This window comes from Motacilla alba, chromosome 2 (genome assembly GCF_015832195.1).
Source record: "Motacilla alba alba isolate MOTALB_02 chromosome 2, Motacilla_alba_V1.0_pri, whole genome shotgun sequence".
NCBI classification, from domain to species: Eukaryota; Metazoa; Chordata; class Aves; order Passeriformes; family Motacillidae; genus Motacilla; species Motacilla alba.
The window spans coordinates 35446464-35470935 of record NC_052017.1 but is presented as its reverse complement, the minus strand read 5'-3'; the positions used below and the strand labels follow the sequence as shown (position 1 = coordinate 35470935).

At 37.4% G+C, this 24472-nt stretch overlaps 1 protein-coding gene across 9 annotated transcripts in view; it reads left to right on the top strand.

The window, feature by feature from the left end:
* The window catches only part of TBC1D5 (TBC1 domain family member 5), a 316933-nt gene that overhangs the window by 279156 nt on the left and 13305 nt on the right, over positions 1–24472 (top strand). For 6 of the 9 annotated variants that reach the window (XM_038126951.1, XM_038126953.1, XM_038126959.1 and 3 more), the window contains 2 exons: positions 9292–9324; positions 13086–13185. In XM_038126951.1, coding sequence (XP_037982879.1) covers positions 9292–9324; positions 13086–13185 — 133 coding nt within the window. The remainder of the gene's footprint in view (positions 1–9291; positions 9325–13085; positions 13186–24472) is intronic. The other 3 variants (XM_038126952.1, XM_038126954.1, XM_038126960.1) reach the window with 1 other exon arrangement.

The window sequence follows — 24472 nt, the reverse complement described above, 5'->3', positions numbered from 1 at the left end:
GTTTTAATCAAAATACTTGTCAGTTGAGACTTACCAATGCCAAACATTTATTTGGAAGTACAAATGCGATGATGAAATGTCCTTTCTTCGTTAAGCATCATGAAATGTGCCCAGAATAAGTTAGTTTGTCTATGTACATTAGCCAATTCTTGATCAGTATATTGGATTTTTTAGGCCTGAAGTTAAAGACATGTTGATTATTCTCAATGCCATTAAGTTTAAAATACTTTAGTACCTCAATGTTTTACTGTAGTTAATACTGGAGGGCATATGTCTTCCTTATTCTGATGTGACAGGCCAATTCAGACACAAAAAAAAAAAAAAAAAAAAAAAGAAAGGCAATTTATTTAATATTCCAGTGCCTCTCTAATTTTAGGGTTAGATGAAAAGAATATTAAATTTCAGATGCTGACAGGTCACATGAACAGAGTTCATAGAAAAACCTCTGAGATATTTTGGAACTATGGTTCTTTTCTTGGTTGACTTCCTCCAGCTTACATGACATCCTGTAACTCAAATGAAAGAGCTGAAAACAGTAGGAGAAAAAATAAGTTGCCTTTTATAGTTTCTATTAGAAATACTTGCAAGTTTCTTATAATTTAGTAAAGCAACAGCTGTATGCATGAGTGGCAGCTTTGAATCCTAGAGCTCCTTATCTTTTTTGGAGTGATTCACTTCAGGGAAAAGAAACTGTACTGTGATAAAAACAGGAAGTTAATTGCTTAGGAAAAAAAAAAGATGAATAAAAAACCCAAGAGGCTCTGCAGTGCTTTTTCTGTCATATTACAAGCAATAAACACGTATAGAGCACAGACCTGTGGGGCCATTTGGAATATTTTAAAAATGTCAGTGTAAACTTATCTTTCTCTGGTACAAAAGATTCAGATACATGTAGGTGAATAATATTTTCCAGTAACATCTGCACAGAAGCAGAATGATACCACTTGAAAAAAGGCAGTAAGAACATTAAAAAATATTGGGCAGCCCTTTGAAACTGTCAGAAAGAATTTTAAAATTACCAAAATCATGAATGGATGAGACCATGAGCAATGTTTACAAAAGGATCAAAGTGACTGAGAACACAAGAAGTGTGACACTTCACAGCAATCATGCCACCAGCAGAGGTAGAGGACTTGCTCTTTCCGTCCATCCTCTTTCCATACATTAATCATGAAGTTAATGTTTCAGCATCCCAGTGGCAAAGAAAAACATATCAGAAGGTCTGCACTGGTAGCTTGAGCTGCCCCATTTTCCTTTTCAGTGGGAATTTCATCTCTTCATTCTGCTCTTTTTAAGATAACAGCATGAAAATACTGTCCATTTCTGTGCAGAGCTGAGAGACCTGCACTGAACTCTCAACAAAAACATGGATGTGGATGAGACACATGACTTTAAACCAGGCTGTTGTTTTATTTGGGAATCTTTTGGGCAGAAAGAGTTTCTGTGTTTGGAAGATTTTTTTCCCCCACTGGAATAGGTTGTGGCTATGCATTTAATAGCTTGATTCTTATTTTTGTCTGTGTTTTGTTAAATCAAAAAATTCCCTATAAAAACAACGAGACTTGTACTTCTGTTATTTTAACATTGTAGTATAAATGGTGTATATTTATAGCCCCTACATAATCACTATACTTAAGTTTTACCTTCCTTAAACTCTGAAAAATTAAAGATTCTAAAACCCTTAAATAAATAATCCTCCTCTGGTCTACATCCTCAGTCATGTTAGGAATCATAGCAAAGATCAAATACATCCAGCCTAACCAGAGGAAGATTTAGTGAAACTATTTTACAACTGATGCTTAAAAAGAATTTAAATGAGTATGAGTTTAACAAAGGGTGTGCTTTGAGAGGCCTTCATAAAGGATTGTGTATGTTGAACTGTTTGTATATAAAAGCTTATTCGGGCAGCAAAATCAAGAAGCACAATTATGTAAGTACGTAACACCTAATCAACTCTTTCAGTAAGGTCCAAGTAAATATGTTAGTGTTTCCCTGCTCTCATTTCTCTTTATTTGCCACAGTGGGCTTATGCAGTCTTAAAGGCCAGCAATGTGTGTAGCATATGGGCAGAAAGTCCCTCAGATGTCATAGTGAAACCTAATGGAAAATATGAGATTCTCATTTGCCTATGTGTTTATTTATAACTATTTCCAAAAGGCTTACAGCCATACCATCTAATTTAATGTATCTGTTTTATTATTTATGAAGAAATTTTCCAATATTCTTAAGTCAACAATCTCAACAGCAGCACTAAGAGAAGCCTTTTATCAACATTTTTGTTCAAAGGGATCATTTCTAGTACCCTGCAGTTCTTTCTCTTCTTATCTATTCTCTTACCAAGTGGAATACTACCTATTCATACATACTCAGCTGTTCAGTGCCTATCCACTCAAAATGAGTTATGCCCAGCTTTTTGCATTTCCATGGATCTTGCAGATTTTTATGGGTTTCATTTTTAAACTGTCTCCTGGCAGCCCCACAGCACAGTGCCAGCAGGTGGACTTGTGCAAGCAGCAGGTAGATAAATCTCCCATGTGTTGTGTCTGCTTGCAGAAGAGATTTCTTTCCATCCCTGCTTTCTTTGTCTCAGGGCAGGAGCTTTCTCCATAAGTCATATTTATCCTTCCCCATCTTCCTGTTAAGGAAAAATTGTCTGACCACAGAAGCAGAATATTTTTAAGAGGAAAATGTGCCCAGGTTAGAAGAAAACAACCCTTCTCATGCTCCAGTAGTACAGTTGCTGGTTTCTAGCTCGGAACAGTGAGGCTGGTGCACCTGGAACCTGTTCCAATAATAGGTTCAACAGTGAGAGTTGCTTTGGAAAATTCCCAAGCCCATGGTCCTCTGCCACTAACATCTCCAGGCAAGGTGGGATGTGGAAACTAAGTTGGCAAATTGACTTTGAACTGTTTAAGATGGAAAATCAACATCAGGACCTGGTGATTAGAAGCTGTTAGCCAGAGTTTCAGCTATTTTCAGGGCTTTAATTGAAATTAAATACATCTATCAAGTTGTAGGGAGATTCTCTGAGGCCCCCCTTTCATTTTCTTCCAAATTTCTATATATTTTCAGCTTTTTTTAAGATACAATAAATCAAATAAATTGATAATTATACATCAGTGCAATAAAATAGCTATTTTGCCTCAAAGTCACCAATCTTAGTAGAGTTTATAAATAAATATAGATGGTAAATAAATCCTGTTTGTATGTAACAAATACTAAATAAACATGTAAACTCCTAAAACTAGGGGGCAAGGAAGAGGATAGTTATTCCAGTTTGGAAGAAGTGAAATATTTGACCATAAATTCTTGTTTCTTATATTTCAAGAAAGCTACAGATACATGATGCAGTAAAATAATAATTTTACTTGCATTTTGAAAGTGTGGGTCTCCTCAACAAATGCAAACTCTAGAATGCTAGAAATTTGGATGTTGGAAGAGACTTCCTGGGTTATTGGTTATACAGAATCTGAGTTGCAGCCCCTTTCAGTTTTGTTGCGGCTTGATCTGTGTTTTGAGATGGAATGTAATGTACAGAAATTCTTATTCTTTTATTCCTTTATTATAATTTCTTGGTTCTCTTTGTGTGTGCATAGCTTGGAGAAGCATCATGAGATGCCATCCCTTACTGTGTTGTTGTAGAGAGCACACACAGGAAGTAAGGATTGCACTAATGCCCAAAAATATGTGTCTTTGCAGGTGAATGCCTGCTAGCATTTTAATTTATAGCCAAATTTATCTTGGCCTCATTCTACTTGCACATTTTTATCTGTATTATAAAATTTCTTTCTTGTCTTTGATATTGTTTTCAATCTGATCCCTCTGAACCAAATAATTTTTTGTTGTTGTTGTGCTGGTACATAACCTGATTTAGCTTGGCTCCTTGGAGGTACAGTGGATATTTTGTTGACCTTTCCTTCATTTTTTTGTTTTATTTTCTTTTTTTTTCTCAGTTGTATTCCCCCCACTCCTTTCAGAATATATGTTCACAAAAGATTTGGCAGTGGCAGTTCTGTTCCAGGTTTAAAACACCTTCTTCTGAATTTACTCCTTTGAGCAGAAGAGGTTGCATTGTACCCTGAAATGTTTTAACTTTGATAGGACTAAGTTTGGAACCTGGACCTCGAGGATTACTGTTTGCCTAATTCATTTGTGCTTACTCAGATGTCCTCTGATATATTTTGAGATATACATACTACCAAAAAGCAAAATTGGAAAGCAACAGGTCAAAATAATAAGTCAGAGGAGAAAGAGATTACAAATAAAAGATTTCTCTAATCTGACAGAGAACCTGTTTTTGCTTTAAGGGTTTTGGTCTAGAAAAGCACTGAAATAGGTATGTAACTATCAGAAAGTATAAAGTCTAAGCAACTAGGCTTAACAACACTACACAACACTAGTGAAATTAAGAGAATTTTTGAAGAATATATAGGAAAAAAGGGAAGAAAGACATTTCTACTTAAGCTATCTCATACCACACTGGAATAGCAGTCTGAGTTTAAATGGTGTAAAAAAAAAAAAGCATAAGCAGGAGTTAAAGGTATTAAATAGAAACAGGATTCATGTTTGCTGTGCCTGCAGTCTAAAGGAACAAAACACAAGCTTGTAGGACTTAGCTGAAAGTACTGTGCTTAAAGTTTTTAACATTTATGAAAGTATATTCAAAATAATAAAAACCTAGGCAGTTGTGAAAATGTGAAGAAAGCAAAACATGAGTTATTTGGAAATATATTAAGCAAGGAGATATTTCAGTTAGCACATAGACAGATAAATACTGTCAAATAATGGTTCAGCACAGGAAATCTATACATAACCTCTACTTCTGCAGGCATTAGTATATGAAGGCAGTATCTAAACTTCTTTATGTCCTCCCTGGATGATATATAAATATTCATAAAATTTCATTTTGTGTAAAAATTTCACAAATACCAAAATTTTCAATATAAAAGTAACAATATACATTTCACCCCGACTCTGATGTGCTTGGTGCACTTTCATCTAATCATTTCATAGCCCCTTCTGCACAGAAGAAACTTTCTCTCAACATCTGCAAAATAAATGCTTTATGAAAACTCTCTCAAGAATTCCACCTTTTCATCAACAACAGTTTGGCTCCATGCTGAAGCCATGTCTAGAAGACTGACTAATATAGCCATATTGTTTCCATGTCCTGCCCATATGTGTGTCTCCAGCCATCTGTTGTCTCTTGGCTTACACCACAAAGTCCTTCAGAGAAGCGGGATTTTTCTTTATGTTTGTACAGCACCCAGCAGAGCAAGGCCTTGGGACTGTGAGTGATACAGTTAAATAACAAATTAAATTCGTAAATAAAATAAATTAAAAGCTTGCGTTAAGTTCCACTGTATGTAATTCAGTGCTCAGAAACAGGGGTTTCTGGTTTAAATGTCACCATATGCTGTACACTATTCTGTGGCTGGCACAGAATATAAAAAATTATGGGGGCGTCAACCAACATTCAACTGTCAGAGATTCAAGATTATAAGGTTAAATCTTGTATTTAATTCTTGGATTAGAAAATGAAATAAATGAAACTCCTTCCATAAAACGGAAGGAGTAACCACTGCTTTTGACTCCAGGGGAATTTGCTTAAAATTAAATGAGAAAGCAATTTATGCCTTGCATATGAGTCTTGTTTGACTTGTAAACTGCTACTGTCATCTAAAAAGTATACTCTGTGTATAATTTATGAATAAGAACTTAAGTATTGGTAAGACTCTTAGCAAGTCCCTGACTTCAGGATTTTGATGTATCAATCTCGTTTTTCCCATTATTTTCCTCCAAATGTTTTTATACCTCATCAAAATTATTTTCTACTTTGCCCTGCCAATTTGCCAAGAGCTATGGGATGTTTCCTGAGTGCTCTTACTATGGATACTGAAAAAACTGAAAATGTGACTGGGCAAATTAATATAAGAAAAGTAGCTAGTAACTACAGGAAAAAACAAACAAGCAAATGAAAAAAACCCAACACCAGCTCAAGCTCAAGACATCACTGCTGTGCAAACCTGTATAGTCTGGAAGAGTATTCTGGGCAGTACTGTCCCATGTTTGTCATGACATTCTGTTTTCTCCACACTTTACCCAACCCATCATTGACCAGCATTAGAACAGACCCCAGGAAGACTGAGCTCTTCTGCTAGCTCAGTTCTGTCACTGGTTTGGGGTTTTTTTTTGTTTTAAATTTCAGCATTAGTGCCTAAATACCGTAAATACTTTTAAATACTCTTCTCTTCAAAGATAGTTTCTTTTTCACAGCGCTTAGCACTTGTTGGTGCTGCAAAGTTAATTCTTATTCAGGATTCAAATTTAAGATGAATGGAATTCTGCCGTTCTGAGCATTCATGAATGGAATGCTTGGACATGCATTGTTGTAAGCTGTGACAACAGAGTTTGCTTTTCCTTGACTTTTCTACATGGGTTAAACAGAGCAAAGTACAGTTTTTCTTTCATCTCCTGAATAGCAAGACTGAAAACTAAATAGTATTGTGAAAGAAAGGCATTACAGTCCTGATTTTCCGTGTTTGTTTCCCCTGTTTTCCATAATTCTGTGTTAAGCTACATGTCATATATTCAGGAGAAATTTTGTTTAAACTGATAAAAGCAATTTTAAGAAAGAGTGGCTTCCTTCCAAAACTGTATGTCATCAGACCTTGTAAAGGATACCAAATTCCAGTGCCTGTACCCAGGTCTGCAAACCATATTGCAGCATGTAAAGCCATGAGCTGTAAAAGGATAGGATTACAATGTCAAAAGCGTAAAAGTTTCTGTTCTTGACTATACTGACCACTTTCCTCTTTTTTTTCCTGATGCAGTAAAATTTGATGGAAAATGGGGCATGGGGAAGCATCGCTGATCTCATTATGAGCTCAGGAGAAAAGGAAGGATATAAAAATTTATTTCTATAGCTCTCTTTGTAAAGGGGAAAAGATAGATGAAAGGAAGGGTAATAAAAACAGAAGAACAAGTTTTGTACAAATTGAGAGTACCAGAACAGTATAGACTGGAGGGGAAATAGCAAAGAAATGTCAAAAAATTAATCATAAAGGAATTAGTTCTTATGGGAAAAGAAAAAAAAGGAAATGGAACAATGTAAGCAAAGTTCTGTATGTGGATAAGAAGAAAGACAAATACGAGAAACATAAATGTAAGTCAAGTTTTTTGCAGATTCAGTCTTGCCAAAAGTAGGAAAATAGTTAGAGATGTGTATATGAAGGCATTCAAATAGAATTTTGATTTGATTGGATACATAAATTCTAGCCTGCTTAATATTTTTAGTGAAATGTAAATCAATGTAGTATCACAAATAAATTACTTCCTTTTCATTCTCCTGTTAAATTCCAGGAGAATGTTAATGGTTATCTTTAAGGTTCTACATCACCTGCAAGGTTGAAGGTGTGTCATAGTTTTTTGAGAACCCTGGACCTGAATTTTCAGAAAGTATTAAGTTGTTTTTCTGCATGATTGCATACGTAAATTTGCACATCTTGGTCTCCCATGTCTGATGCAGTGATTCCTTAGTTTGATTTGCTGCTTGATTTGCCTCTCTTCTTTATAATGCAGCTCCCAATATTAGAAAATATTGAGCTTTACAGAACACTGTTTGGTAAATTGACACTGATTTTGTATTTTGGTTGAATGTGTTGGAATCATTCACGTGTTTCTGGTACTGTGTGTGTCAGATCAGCTGAAGGGGCAGTTTCAGTTCAAAGGTTGATCCAGACCATACTGGATTTCTCCTGACTTAGGTTTGGCCTGTTCAAAGAATTTATAAGTCTCTGTTCATGCATAAGAGAGCTCAAATCAGCACTGCTACATGTACACAAAATAAAAATGGTATCCAGGCTACTCGTTTTGTTAGCACAATGAAAATTTGCACTTAGAGGAAAGTGCAGTGCATGTGAGAGCATCTGCACTATGCTGGCCATAAATCAGTTGTTTCATCTAGTACTGCTAAAGAATTTGATATTAGAATACTGAAAAAGGTCATTTTTCTTGAGGGAATTTATGATTTAGCTGCTTACCTGGACAGAGCAATCTTTGAAAGGTACTGTGAAAAGATTATTCTTAGAAATGTTGTATAGAAGAAATTTCTGCTTAAGATGCTACTTGGAATGAGACAATCACTAGCATTGGGTCAGGTCAGTGACTTTGAATAGAAACTAACTCTTCTGTAACCTCTTCCAATGCTATGCTGCTCCTCTAATGAAGAATATTTTCCTAATTACCAATTTGAATCTTACAAGGGGCAGTTTTGGGCCATAGTGCCTTCTATTATCATCTGTGATGAGTTTGATTCCATCATCTTTGTCACTTCATGTAGTTACAAGCTCCCAGTAGATCCCCCTTGAGCTCCTCTTCACCAAAATAAACAAGCACTGTTCCTTCAGCCTCTCCTCCAAACCTGTAGCCGTCCCAGCAGCCCTGCACTGGGTCCTCTCCAGTTTCTCAATGTCTTTGAACTGCAGGCTCAAAGTGTTATTAAAGGTGAGGGCTCACAAGCACTGAGTAGAAAGGGGTGTCATGACTTTCCTGGATCTGCTGACCATATTCCTCATAATGTAGCTCAGTGCAACTGTTTACATTATTCATGATAAGAGAACTTATCTCTTAGTGGCTCAACAGCCTCTGTAGACTCCATATCCTTTTCAGCAGATCTGAAACAAAAAGTCCCTTCCCTGTCTGCAATGGTACATTGGGATTTTTCTTCTCGGGTGCAGTATTTTGCACTTACAGAAATTTCTAGAACAGAAACCTCAAAAAGGCTTCTCTTGCCTAGGTTTCCCATGTCTCATGGTGTTTGTGAATTGAAGTTCCACCAGTCAGCACAGCAGCCACACTTCCCAATTTTGTATCATCTGAAAATCTACTGAGTGTACATTCTGTCTCCTTATTTGGGCTATTGATGAAGATACTGAACAGTGTCTTCATAATAGTCCATTTGTTACTGTGCTCATTTCCCAACATCAACTGGACATCAAGCTGTTGACTCTGTTCTTTAAGCCTGGGGTTCTGAACAACCCAGCCTACCTACAGTCCTTTCAAGAAGCCCATAGTTCATCATATTATCAGAGACGAAGCTTTTGGAAATGTGTCAAAAGCCTAACCACAGTAAAACTCCATTGCATTCACTTCCCTCCCTTCATCTGCATGCCCAGTCATTTTGTCATAGTGGGCGACCAGATTGGTCAAGCATGATTTGCTCTTGGTGAATCCTTGTTGACTTTTCTTGATTATTATCTTGTCCTTTACATGTTGGATATTGATTCCAAGAGGACATGCTCCACGATTTTTCCAAGGACTAAGGTGAGGCCAACCATTGTATAGTTCCTTAGATACCCCACCTCTCTCTTGTTTAGTATGTATGTAAAATTAACCTTCTGCAGTCATCAAGGATGTTCTGTAATAGCAGTGATTTTTCACAGGTGGTAGCCAGTGGTGTTGCAATCACCCTGTCAGTTTTTTCAGCACCCATAAGTATATCCCATGTGGTCCCATGTGTTTGAACACACACTGCTTCTTCAGGTGTTCCCCCTCCATAGCCATTCCTCTCCTTCCCAAACAGTACATGTGGAGGTCTGGGAACAGAGTTGGCCTAAGAAGTGAGATGCAAAACTGGATTCAAGTGCTGCAGCCTTTTCTGTACCTTTTCATGTGTCATTGTCTTATCTCCCTTAGTTAGTAATAGACCATTTTCCTTGAATCTCCTTTTGCTGCTCTGCATACTTAGAAGATTACTTCTTGTTACCCCTTAATGTCCCCCATTAATTTTTCCTCCAGATGGGGTTTTGTCCTTCCTAGTTTTGTTCATGTGCCCAAACAATGATTGTGTGCCTGTCCTTTGTTTCCTGCCATTGTTTCCACACATGTGCTCTCCATTTCCACCATTTCCACCTCCATATGTGCTTTTCCCATTTCAGTTCATTAAGAAGCTCATTACTCAGCCAAGTGGACCTTCTGCCTACCTTGTCTCTGTGTGCCGATTCCTCATGTGTATCTGAGTGAGGTCCCTGTTCTGTGGCAAAGTCCTCCCCCCGAGATTAGCAAGTCTGTTCCCAAAGATTTCTTCCCCATCTTTGCCAGGTAGACCTGTTCTGTAAGTTGTCTGTCCTCATCAAACTGGGAGCCACAAGCAAAATAGTTGAAGCCCAGCTCATGCCAGCAAGTATGTAACCATATGTGGGCTCCCTGGTACACCTGCTGCTCTCCAGGCTTTGCCCTTTTGCCATAGGATTGAAGAGAAGCACCACCAGGGTTCCTGTCCCCTTCACCCTTGCTCAGCAGCCTTACCATTACTTTTGAACTAAAATAGTTTCACATCACCCTGTGTTTGGTGAATGCATGAATAAGCAGGAAAAAAGTCAGAACATCGGGTGACCCCAAACAGTCTTTTGCAACACTGCAAACAGATGCTCCAAACAAGCAAGAAACCTTCCTAGGTGACATGTCAGGCTTGAAGAGTCACCAGCCACACACTGTCACTCATCACTTTCCTTTGGTGGTGCTCTGATAAAGTGTCCAACCTGAATTCTTTCACTGAGGGAGCTGGTTCTTACCCTCTGTTGACTGGGCCCTGCACCACTGGGCAACCCTTCTGCTGCCAGAAGTCACAAGTTTACAGTTCCCTCCCACGTATCAGTGCATGCCTTCTTCCCACTGTATCTTGCCTCAATTGCACCTTTCCTGTCTGTTGCATGAAGTTTTACAGCTGGAAAGATCTTGCCAATCACCTGTCAGTCACCCCAATGCAATAAAACACGCCTGCCTCTTCTTACAACTCGCCTGCTGCTGCGGAACCACAACAGAGCAAAGCCCCCATCAGGGAGGTGGCTCTCAGAGTCTGCACAGAGGTTGTTACAGCACTGCTGGTGACAGCAGAGGTGGAGGTTACACCTTGTAGCAAGTCATCACCATTTGGGTGTTGTCTAATTGTGCAAACAGCCCTGGGTCTTTTGTGTGTCAAGTGCCAAGTTCACTGTCTTGCCTATTTGCCCATCCCACTGCCAGCTTGGTGCCCTTCCTGCAGTTGTCAGATAAGTCAGGAGCTACAAGTTCATTTAGCCTCGTGCAAGATTTCCCACTTGGAAGGGAGACCTCTTGCACTGTCTGTGACTCACTGACCGCAGTTCCCTGCTTTGTGCCTGCTGGGTCTGCTGAACACTGCTCCTCCCATGCTGGATCCCAGCAAGCAGAAAGAACAGGGGATGTAGTTTAATCAGCCCTGCTCTCACTTGCCAAGAGAAGAGGTACTGTTGTATAATTGTAAAGGTCAGTTTCAGACTCTCTTTGGATGGATTCTGCTGTCCAAAAGCATTTCAGGATCAATTTACTGCAGTTCTTACCAATGAATAAGAAAAAAATAGTCTGGAAGACATGGAAATATTTACTACAAGAAGTTAAATTTTCTTATTCACCTGTAGGAGATAAACTGGGGTTCAATTACTGGCTAATGATTTTAGAATTTGATTGTATTATTTTATTTTAGAATACTCAAATATTTTCACTTTTCCCTATCTTACAGCTGCACTTGCAGTGCCAATGGTAGTTTAAAATTTATGGTAGATTATTTCTTGCAGTCAGTAGTTGTTTGTACTAGAAAAAGGTCCTCTGCAGGATCATCACTTGAATAGAAATGTCAATGCAGATATGCTTGTACCAGCTGTGACAGAACTGCAGACTTCGAATGAGGTCACTCAGCAATTCTAAATTGGCAAAAATCCCTTTGAGGTCTAAGTGGTCAAAGTATGAGGATAAGAAGTAAAAGGTGAGAGTATATAATATAAAGAAATAGCAAGGAAAAAACATTTCATATCTGTTAGGTGCAAGGAAAAAGTGTGTAGGCAAAGAGGGATAATGCTACAGTTACATTGCTTTTTATTCATCAATTGCTTTTGGATTTATGATATATTAGTGTAAAGTTTCCTTTACTTGGTTCTGACTTGGCTTCTGATGGAGATTAAAATCACTTATACCTTTAAATCAAGACTGACTCTTTCTATTTATTCTTGCTGATCAGTTTTGGGGTTTTTGAAAAGTAATTCACTCTCTAATGCTCAGTGATCTCCATCAAACAAGACTGTGATAGAACTGCAAAGCTCCACAGAAAAACAGGAGGCTAAAAAGTTACTTTGGCTTTCTCTGAATATCTTTCATTCAATTGCATACTTAAACAAAAGCCTGCTTAATACTGTTTGTGACTTAGCTGTGAAGGAATTTTTCCAAAGGAGTGGTGACCTTTCTCTGGAGTATGGTCTTCAAAGTCAAGACTGGATGAATTTGTAAACCAGCAAAGGCATTGAAAGAGGAATTCTTAGCTGAGTTAGTTCCCATTGCTTAGAGAAGGCATGTATCCATGGCTGAGTACTAATGCTTCTCTTGGGCTTTAAAATCACTTTTTTAAATTCCTATTTTAAATTATACTTGATGCATATTTTTTTAACCTTAACTTGATAATTTAGAGTAACTCCTTTATACTATGTGTGTTAAAAATTCACCTAAATATTATGTATGACGGTGTCTGAAAGTGAAGTTGGCTGGGAACAGAAGTGTAGGGATTAAATACAGATAGAGGATGATGGATGGTTACAAAAACAAGTGTGTCAAAGTATATGGCAGTAATGCATCCTTGAGATGCAATACTAGGTCTCATTGAATATGTCTCTTGAAATGAAAAAAAAAAAAAGGTTTCAAAGGAATAGCTGAGGAAATTACTCTAGAAGAAATTAGAATTTTTTTCATTTGGTGAGTTTTTTCAGCCAGTGCTGTGGTACTGTGTTTGCACAAGTGAAATCAGGTAGCTGGTCTATAGAGGAATCCTGAATCATTAACCTTTCTGAGATCAATATAGATAGACTTTTATTTAATTCCTTAGAAGGAAAAAGAGTAGTACTATTAAACACTGAGATATTAAAACCAAACCCTATTTCCATGAAGTGACAAAATTTTCCAAGAACAAAGGAATAGAAAAAGTTAAAAGAGGTCTAAGCATGTCAAGGATTAACCCACTACTTTTAGTCTGCATTATACAAATTTTGGGGGTTTTAATGCTAATAATCTCTCCATTGTAGGAGGAGGAATTAGAGGCCCAGATTTCATTCCTACAAGGACAGCTAAACGATTTGGAAGCCATGTGTAAATATTGTGCAAAGATGATGAACACGCATCTTGGTAAGTGCAGTACCTTGAATTAACCTGTAAATCTTTGCAAAGGCTCTTTCAGTGTTTGTATTAGAACTAAAACAATATTTATGTAGTACAGTGCATATTATTTTATAAGTCATGATGAAGATTGAATTGATGTACTCAGTTGTTCTATCAGATGCTGCCAGCCTCTGTATTTTTATTCTGTCACACTTTTAAACTTGGAAGTAGGATAGCCACTGATGATACTAATAAGAAGTAGAGGCATTTTAAGACAGATGCCTTTGATTTCTTCTATTATGAGAGACTTGTTGGAGCTCAAACCATGTGAACTTACAGACTTGAAGTCCACCTGTAGTTCAACAGTCCCACAGTGATACTTGATGTGTGCAGTGATAGTTGTATAATATTCATATACTTTCAATAAATGTAACATTTTTATAATCTACTATTACCTTTGATATGTTAAAATGTTACTGTAGGCTGGATAGTTTGATATTTGTCTCAGAACAGAAGAAATATAGTAAGATAAAAGTCAATACCTTGGGAACAGAATCAGCAAATACTCAGTCTAAAATTCTGCCTACATATTGCCAAGATAAATCTTACAAGAGAAGGTAAACAAAAAACTTCACTCAGATCAAGCGTAAATATTTTTAACCAGGTTTTAATAAAAGTGTTAGTTTCAAACTGTGTTGAGCTGAACTCTAAATGTTAGTATATTTAGTTATGTGGAAAAGCACCATTGTTGAGAAATCAGGGCAAAACTGCAATAATTTCAAGATTTATTTATGGCCTGCAATATCTGCGCAAAATAAATTAAAGTTGAAGATTTCAGTAGGTAGAACTAAGCACATGATATCTAAGTTTGTCAGGCCAGAAGGTTTAGATGTGAAAACTATATTGTAATTGTATTTTCTTTCATGTGGGTATTTTACTAGCCCCTGTTACAAACCTAGGAAAAGTTATAAATATTGTTTTGCTTGAAAGTTGGGAATTACAGCCTTGAAAAGCCAAGTCTAAACCTCTAACCACAACAGCTTTAGTCCGATGTATTCTATTGCTTTTGTGAAGGCACATGACTAATGATGAGATTAGAAGCAAGCAAAGGGATAAATTATTAGCTACTGAAATGATGGGGAAAATATTGCTGTGTCAAGAAGAAAAACTGAAGTTTCTTTCCTCTGGGAAAGAAGATGAGGAGTGTTTAGCAAGGGTATCAGTTCCAAGCATAAACATTTCACCAACTATAGCTGCTCCAGGAGTCAGACAAAGCTCCTTGAAGCAGTATGCCTTTCAGCACTGGATTCATGAACTGAAAGCATATGATCTGTGATCGTATCCAGGGGTTAAATTCTTTTTTGCAAACATACTGGAAACAAAAGCATTTAGGGCCAGTAGCCTCCCAGGAGCACTGTGGAGTGGTTTGTTACCCTCACAAGACAAGGAAAGGCATCCCTTATAGTGCTTTGGTTGTTTGGTGTGCTGGGTGTATTGTGACACCCCTGCAACACTCTCAGAGCCTGCCAGCCTAGTCTCTTCCATGTCTACTCCCTGTACTTCTTCACAATATTCCTGCATGTCTTGTCAACATGACGGACTATTAACTTGGTAAACTTGTCTTACACTAGTGTGTTTCTATCCTATAGAGATTAACAGTTATGAGTGATAAACATCACAAGAAAGACAGAGACACCACCAACCTTCACAGCCTCTACACTTGTAGCAAATTGATGAGTTTAGGTATGCCCAAATCAGCCAGCAGGTGATCCACATGAAGGCAGGAAAAGAAACCCGCTGCAATTCTTGCTGATGTGGAAAATCCCAGCAGGCTGCGCTAGAAAATGGATTCTCTGGTGCATCATAGAACACCCCCTGAGGATTACCTCCAGAGACCATACACTGCTCAGGGCTTCAGAGAAGGGCAGCAAAATAAAACTCAAGAGCATATCTGGTTATTTCTAAAGGGAAAAGTTAGCAGGGGCTGCTACATCTGATTGTCCCCCAGGTATCCGTTTACCCATGAAAATGGTTTTGTTTCAGAAACTGCAGAGCAGATGAGTTATATCACTCCTCTTGTAAACTGTCAGAACACTTAACTTCAAGGATATTACTTCTTCCTCTCGGACTGAATTTTTCTGACTTCATCACCCAGCTATTGGCTCGTGTAACATTTTTAATAACAAAGTTGAAAATCCTCATTTAACTTACCTATATGCAGTGATAAAGTAATCTCTCAGCACTGTCTTTGCTAAGTAGAACACTACATTTTATTTTACATGAGTTATTTTTTAGACCAGATTATTTTTGTGGTCTTCCTTTGAATTCTTCAGGATTTTTCATATGTCTTTTCAAGTGGGTTAATTGTATCAGGACATGCTGTATCAGCACTGGGCCCAGGAAAGTGGTTACTTAGCACAGGGAAGGTCATCTCTCTGCTCTCATGTGGCATTGCTCTTTTTAAACGTTTGTAATGCAGCATCACATTAGTGCTCTTTGATACAGTGATAGTTTGAGGTGATAATATGTTATGACCTTTAAAATTTGGTGAATCACAGCTTTCTAAACAGAGGCATTCATCCTGTGAGTAAAATCAGGAAATGTTTATTTCTGCCTGTGTTCCTTGTATTTGACAATATTAAAATTCACTTCTTGCCGTTTGGCATTTTAGCTGAATAATTCAGGTAACTTTGTGGCATACTCAGTTTTCTTCTAACTGCAGACAAAACCATCATATATTTAATGGTTGTCCAAATTGTTGATAAAAACATGCAGATATATAAAAGTTGGGGAGTCTTACAGAGCTAATTCTTTCAGCAAAGAGTTAGACAACGTTTCTGTGAATTATGAATATGTCAGTCAAGAAGTCAGGCCTGCCTTTTAAATTTGATAAAATTTAAGGGCTTATTCTTAAAAACCTCCCTTTTTTTTAGATTGATGTTGTAAACCTGTCTTTTCAGACATTATTACTCAACCAATACTCTTTCTTGTAGGATGCATTGTATTTACAGGTCACGTTATAATAATTATAATGTGCATTTGCAGGTCACATTATAATTCAGGCTTATAAAAATGCATATCCAGTGATCATTTGCCATAAAATTATCACAATATCAAACAATTACAGAATATTCTTCTCATGGTTTTTAATGAGACAGTTGAGGATTTTTTGGCTGTCTTTTCTCAGGTTCTTTCCCTTACAAGGGGAATCCAGATGACAGTCAGATGCAGTTACTTCATTACAGAGATGATGTGTTGTAGCTGAGAAATTATCGAAATAACCATGAAATTATCTATGCTGTTTTGAATATGAGGGACAGAATGGCAGTTTTTATTTTGTTCATATGTTCAGAGATGCTTTCATTAAATGTTTATCTCCTTCTGTAAATAAACCCCACAGTCTACAACATGGCAACGAGATAATTAACTTCTTGTAATATCGGGGCATGTTACCATGGCAATGAATGATGGTTCTGAAATATTGCTACTTAGTGCTATGGGTAGAAATAGGGGATTCATTATTAAGATGGAGGAAAATCATTTTGTGATCTTGTTCTCCATCTTAGGGCTGTGCATTAGAAAGACCTTTACTTTTCTTCTCTCTCTCCCTTAACCACTGGAGTACTGCTCAGGGGAAATTCCTTTTAACATCTCCAAGGACATATGTTAAAATTTAGGTATGTAAAATGGCAATACTGGGAAGTAGATTTTGCTGTTGCTCCCACCTGTTTTCACAAGCTTGTCATAGCTTTCAAAAAAAAATCCTGTGTTCAATTTTTCCATTATTGAAATGAAGATACATCCAAACTTGTAAACCCGTCATGTGGCTTTGTTCACAAAATAAATGCAGAATATTACTCGGCTAATAGTGAAAAAGTATAGTTGCCATAACTATCACTTCTCCAGCATCATCACAGATACATTTTCTTGATGTTACTTTTTCATAAGCACTAGCCTTTTTCAGGAAATAATATTGTCACTGGTGATTTCAGAAATATGGTAATATTCTTAAGCATTTTTCTTTCTGGAAGATACTCTACTGTTAGTGCACATAAATTCCTCAAGGCTCAATGATTCAGAAAGCTGTAATACACCACTTCAGTATTACAATATTATTACTTGTCATAATGTTACTTCATTTTTTGAATTTTGATTGTTTCCTCCTTTCTTGCACTGTGTGAAAATGAAAGCATTAAGCTAGCAAGTGCATTCAGAAAAACATTTTTCCTGGTAACTGGCAAATGGGACATCTGTATGATGTCTTAGAGTAGATAATGAAAAACATGTCTAAGAGACATGCACACAAGCAGCACTCAGAGGGCCTTATAGTATCTGCTGGAAGATTTCTCTCTTGTCCTTCACAATGGACATGGGAATGAGTTTGAGGTGTTTGTTCAACATGTCTGGAGTGTCTCAAAGAGCAAAGCTTTGTTACATCCCAGACTCAAGCCTGTTAAATGGCAGTTCAGGTGACACCAGCTAATCACACTGTCATCTGACCCCATCTGCTATTCTGATATCTTTAGGGTTTGGACCATGTCTGCACTGGCCTACAATTAAAGAGCAGCTTCTTAACAAAAAAACTGAATTAAAACCCTGGAGAATTATCAGCCCTCCCCCTCCATAGGCAAGTACCAATATGAGAGATTGTGGAGGTTCTATATTAATTTGCCAGTTTTGTTCCAGAAAGAAAAATGCTGAATTTCAAAGTGTTGTCTCTTTATATGGGACAGGAACCAATCCATTACCACTATCTCAGACAGAAGAACTTACCATTTGTTTCCAGCATGGTTTTGGACCTCCAACTGTGGGAAAGTTTACCAAGTAATAACACACGTAGCACAGGAAGTCCTTCTCATGAGAAGCAATTTAAAGGAACATTGGTTCAGTATTAACTTGGATGTGGAGATCTTTATATAGAAACTATTTTTTTTGATGGGCAATTTATCAGGTTATAAAAGTAGAGAAACTAAGGTCATTCCCCACTTGCTTTTGCTTAAGGGCAGCACTATGTAAATGCAGAAGGTTGCTTCCCCAGCTAGCTTGGATTCCGAAGCAATTTAGCTGCTTTCTTGCTGCACAGAGCCTCAGCTAATAAGCCCTGAGGATTCATACCAGTTCTGCAGAGTTAGCTCACAGGGTTCTGCACAACACCCTAGAAATACGTGCAAAGGTACCCGATTATACAGAGGAAACATAAGTCTGCCTGGTTTTATTAATTTCACCTTCATACTGTTACTGCTTAACTTGAACCAGCTGCCAGAGGGAGATTCAGGTGGGTCTCAGAAATATATTGCTCAATATCGAGGTCTTTAAATCACTTATTCTCTTGCAGGCAACATCACAAAAACCTCTTAGGTCTGACCCACATCTAGTAAAGCATCATGGCTTCACTGAGCCAAAGCAAATAAATCCTTCACTGAGCTACCCATACAGGGCTGTTGGCTTTTGCTTGTGGTGCATTTTCCAATTTCACTCCTGCTATTTGGAATATGTTGGTATGTCCTTCACCAGTACTCCAGTACATCTCTGCCCCTCCATTGTAGATTATGGAAGGAATGTGGAAAAGTGGAATTTTCATCTCCCATCCTTCTAAATACAACCAGCATCCTGCCTTTGGAATGGCATGCCTGCTCTCAGCTTTCATAGGTTGCCTGTAGAAAACTGGGTGTATTTACAAAATGCCCAGAAATTGCAGCATCATGGTAACAAGAAAAATGAAAACCAATCTTTTGAGAGTTCTTTGGATGGGATCACAGGACGTCCCTGCCATAAACATCAAGCAGTGCTGGCACTTGTATATTCACTAGAACTTCCTGACATCTCCCAGACAAATATTATTTGGAAGAATTATTAAAAACAGTTCAAAGACACCATATCACTGTGAGTATTGTAAGCACCATGAGCAAGGAAGAAAAAATTTAAAATAAAGAAATAATAACTTACAGGATATAGTTGCTAGTATAATTTTAGTTGTTTGTGTGAAATACCACTTTTAAAAGTTTAATTAGACTGATTTAATTCCTTCCTCTTTTATCAGTCAGTGCAATTGTTATAAGGATGCATTTTATTGTAAGGATCATTTACAATGGGGAAAGGAGAGGAGGGAATTGATTTAATGCTCAGTATTTAGAGACTGACATACTGCCCAGTATAGATCTGGACACAGTGCTTGTTAAATGTATGCAGGATAGTACTGAATTCTTGTTTTATGTGTCATGTGATGAGATGAAAGGTTATGACATTTTTGTAGGGGTAAAATGAAATGGAAATTATTTTGCTGCCCTGTGCTGCAGTGAAATACTTCAGCATTTGTTGAGGAAGTAAATGCATTAAATGAATTCTCTTATGCTTGGGACATAAATAAAATGACCCATGGTTTATAAATCCAGTGTGATTAGAAATGCTACCAGTATAAAAGGCCACATTAAATACACGCCCACGAGTCTAAGGGATTGCTGCATTTCATTAGGAATAATAATGTAAAATAACCTATAAAAGCAGCATATAAAAAAAGAACATTAGCAAATTTATTAAATCAAATGTAGGAATGTTTACTGGGAAACAAGTATTTGTTGTATAGCATAGTATACAACAAGTATTCATTGTATAGACTTACTTTCAGACTGTCACTTCTGGTCATTTTACAGATACGTGTATTATATATATATGTGTATATATATTTTTTTTTTTAATGAAGAATAAAAGTGTAATTCTTCATGTTCCATGAATTTTAACCACCTTTTTGTCACTTAAGGGTAGCTGTTAAGGTCAGAAACAACTGGTTCAACTCAGAGTGAGCCTCCTTTCTTTCTATAACAACTGTGCCAGTCCTGAAAGTCCAGCTGTGGTAGGCACCTACAGATGCTTTCATCCCAGTAGTCTTGACTGAAAAGGAGATTAAAATAATGAAGCTTACACAGCCTCTCATTACCTGATTAACAGCTTTCCTTGCAATTTTCAGTGAATTCCCGTTGCTTCCTCCCTGCTGCTCAGTGAGCGTCTCTCTTATACTGAAGTACACTGACAATCCACCCCTTCCTTTCCAGCACCTCTTAGGTGGTGGTTTCTCTTCCAGTTCCAGCTTTAAGGAAATAAAACCTTAGCAGAAGCTAAATTGTTGTACGACTAAATTGTAAGTTTCCCCATTATTTCCATAAATATACAGATGTAAGGTGTATGTTAAGCATAATCTGCTTACTGTGTGTGAATTAGCGTTTACAGCTAAGAATTGATTATGTCTTCGAGCAATAGATGGACAAAATTACTTCATGACCCTACCAATCTCCTTCTTTGTACATCTGCAATTCTGTGCCTTACTGTGAGTTGATGATTGGTAACTTTTTGCTACTGTTTCTCTGATGTCACAAGCATTACCACACTTCAAATATTGATGAAGTGTTGGTGCTCTGCACAACACATGAATCAGAAGTATAAATACATCACTTATATTCAACACTGTATAAATAATTTATATTAAAATAAATGTTTTGAAGAATGCAGTGTTTCACAGACAATTTCAGATTTTTAGGATCTTTAAGTTCTTTAAGATTCAAATGTTGCTAAGTGGTGTTTTTAATATAATGTGTAATTGTTACTAGAAGTGTTGCCATTCACAGTGAGATAGGTAAATAAAAGGCTGCTTAGCAGTGATGCCTTCATCAACACTTAGATCACAAACACTATTGTTTTAGAAGGGAATTTAACTCCTCTAAATTGCATTTTTAATGCTGGAAGGAAAATGCAGTAGTTGGAAACATCCTGAGTTGCATTATTAAACAACAATATCACTATGCCATACAGCATAGTCTTTCTAGAAAGGCCGCAAACCAGCGTTAAGGTCTGGAATTCATTTTCATGCTCATCAGACCAAGTTCAGGTAGGAAAGCAGTATTTATTGTGAAAAGAGAGAAGGATTGATTATCAGAAACTAAAGTCCCAGTCTGTCCTTCTAGCCCCTTGATGTTCTTGAAAAGGCAGTCTTGCTGTCACTAGTACATTGTGCAGGGAATGTTGGAAACATTTTCTGTAAACCCTGATTTCATAAAGACAATCATACAACAGTACTGGAATATGAGTCTGGAGAGTTGGCTGTGCCTTGACATATGTGGGAACACTGGGATTTTTTGGCTTTCCTGTTTTGGAAAAAGAAAGAGGTGTAGTAATACCCTCAGTTCTCTCCTTGCTCCTGCCTATGATGGAAGTGAGAAGGTACTTTTGCATTCTGAGTTAGAGCTCTCTTCTCAGTAGTGAAAACCAGGGTGAAAAAAGTCAATTTAACATGACTCTGGCACCGTTGCTTGTTCACAAGTCATTGATCAGGAGCTGGTAGTAGAAAAGCAGCATTCGTAATACAGCTTGCAGCTATTTCGAGTTAGCTCCTCTCAGCAGGAGTCATCTTCCTGGAAAGGCCCCACAGAGACCAGCTTAAAATAGAAATCATTAGGAGGGAGATGCGCTGCAAAAGCAGCAGTGAGAAAAAACAAAACCTCAGAGAAGTTTGGTTTGCTCCGCATCCATCTGATTTTATGTCAAGTGTGCTTTGTGCCTTCATCTGGAAGGGTGTTTGTCTCCCACCTCCTCGGTGGAAGGGAAGAGGTGCAGATTTGTCTTCTGGATGGATGGGCATGAAGAGATGCCTGAGGGGACCTTGTCTACAGCAGACAAGTTTCTCATTCATTTAGTGCAGCTCCGGTTGGGTGTTTGAGTTTCTTGCAAAATCTATATTGAATGCGAGCAAAATTTTCGGTGAAAGTTACTTTATTTAATAAGCCTCTAAAATAATTATGCCAAGCCTAACAGCCTTTCCACATTCAGAGAGGAATGTTTTGAATAGCCCCTTTCCCTGGCCTGGGAACTCAGCAGTGACTGCTCACACCATCATGGAATATAGAGCATTTCAATCGTCAGAGAGCATAAGCTTTATCTGATTGTGGATGTTTTTCCTCTTTCATCGCTATAGATAGCATGTCTTCACTTTAAAGTTTAGCAATTAATTTAGGGGAAGGAAATAGAAATCGTGATTTTTTGAAGTACTTCTACACTGAGTATGCATGTAGTGATTCACAATTTGCCATAACTGTAAGAGCAAGAAATAAAAAATCTATTTCATCCTAATTTTTAGCTGTTTCAGCTGTTGCTAACACATTCACTACCTGCCACAGTGTTTCTCCTCATTTTTTAAAAAAGAACATGAATGCAATCATTTGCATGTTCCTGCTCTGTAGTTGTTGGATTTAAAGTATATCAAAGCAGCTGATCACAGACTCACTCAGGAAGTAATGATTGATTTACTGGTCTGGTATCTATCAAACTTAAACAGGTCTGCTTATTTAAGACTGAGTAACCAAAATTAATTCTAATCCATTATATAAAGGCATCCTTTGAGATGTGAATCTGGTTTGAGGGCATCCATCTAAGTGGATAATGTTGCTGACTTTTGAAGAGAACAACTGGTTTAACAGCTCTGGTATTTCTGAGGCTTAGTCAGGCTCACAGTCAGGGTGTGACAGTTCATTTTGTGATAGTCAGACGTTTGTTAGCACTATTTTGAAACAAATCCAGAGCCTTGTAATGGCACTCTGGTATCTCATACATCTCACAGCAGTGCTCTGACCACCAGGTGAGAAGTTGCAAAATTCACTTTTTGTTTTCCTCTACTAAGAACTTCATAATAAAGAAATACTGTCTTTTTCTACAGCAAACATTTGGCATCAGCTGAATGAAATCTTGAAAGAAAGAAAAAAAAAAAAACAAACAAGGCAGTCAGGAATATTTGACCTTAACCTTAGTTTACTCTGTACAATAGGATTTTGATAACTTTTGAGTAACAACAGCTATCCCAAGAGATGGATATTTATAGCACAGAATTAAAGTGGACTCAGTTTTGAATACTATAGAAATCACATAATCTGTTTGTTTGCTTCACTGTTTCAATGAGGTTTTTTTCAAGTTAAGAAGGTGTTTTCACTTCCAAATTGCAGGGTTTTTTGAAGATAGTTACTTTTTTATTAAAAAAAAACCCACAGTGAAGTACTGATACAGAGCAGCAGATAAGGAAAAAATATGTGGCAAATTCATTCATATACATGAAGCACTTTTCTCAGAGTACAGTAGCATCTCCTATGAAGGAAGAATAATTAAACTATACATCTCAGCTTAAAGTAAAAGTCCTTCAGCTGAGCAATATTATATCAATATATATATCAATATAGCACTCTTGAAATAGTATCTTTTAAAGTATTTACAGTTGCAGGGGTACCTTTTGAGATACAGAAATGTAATATAAGCTTTTGTCTGCACTTGAGAGCTTGTTTTCCCTCTTGATCTCAGCAACTGACTGCCCTATGAGGTCCCCCCAGCAGTGGAAAAACCTTGGATGAGAGTCCCCCAGTGAGGGGGCTGTGCCCTGGCGCAGCCATTCACAGGACAGCAGCACAGAGCACATATCAACTTTCATGCCATCCCTCCTCTTCTTCCCACCTCTTTTTCCAGTCCATGTGGATTTCAAAGGAGGATCCCAGCAGAAGGATGTGATCAAAGAGGCACCCATGCAAAATCACATTGCCTGTATGCTTACTCATCTAAGAATTATTTTTTTTTAATTTCTCCCTACTCACTAGCCAGGGAAGAAGAATGAGCATTGGTAAATTTGGTTCCACTTATTTGAAAGTTAAAAAAATGTTGCATTCAAAAGAGATGAGGACAGCAGATTAGAAGCCATAAGCAGTTCAAGGACATATTTAAGAAAAGGATTCATTGCCAATTCCATAAGGAACTCTACCTTCCTTCTGTTTCATTGCATGAGAGAAGGACATCCCAATTTATGCCTTTATGCCTCAGTTGCTACTTATTGGCTGTATTTCCTACCCTTTCGCTCCTAATCTTTTTTCCTCTGAAACTAATATTAAAATCTGGCATTAATCTTGCTAAAGTAAATATGTGATGATACAAACATTTCTAATAATTTCTACTGCTGGGTAACTATCATATTCCATTCATAAGTTTTTAGAAATTTCTCAATGTACTGGTTCATCAAACACAGTTTCAGCTGGATTTTACAGTGATAAGTTATTGTCCTTATTTTTTAAATACTGATTCACAAAACATCTCTAAAGGTCAGTAACAATAGTAGAGTATTTCCACATCATGTGGAATACCTTTCAGCTTTTGTTTTGTTGCTCTTGTTGCCCCGATTTTTTATATTTCCTTCATTTAGTCTTCAGCAGGTAGGAGGTTTGCTTTGAATCATTTTCTTGGTCCATCTGCTTAGTTCATGTGCATGCCCTAGTTTTTTAATTTATATGGGGATCAC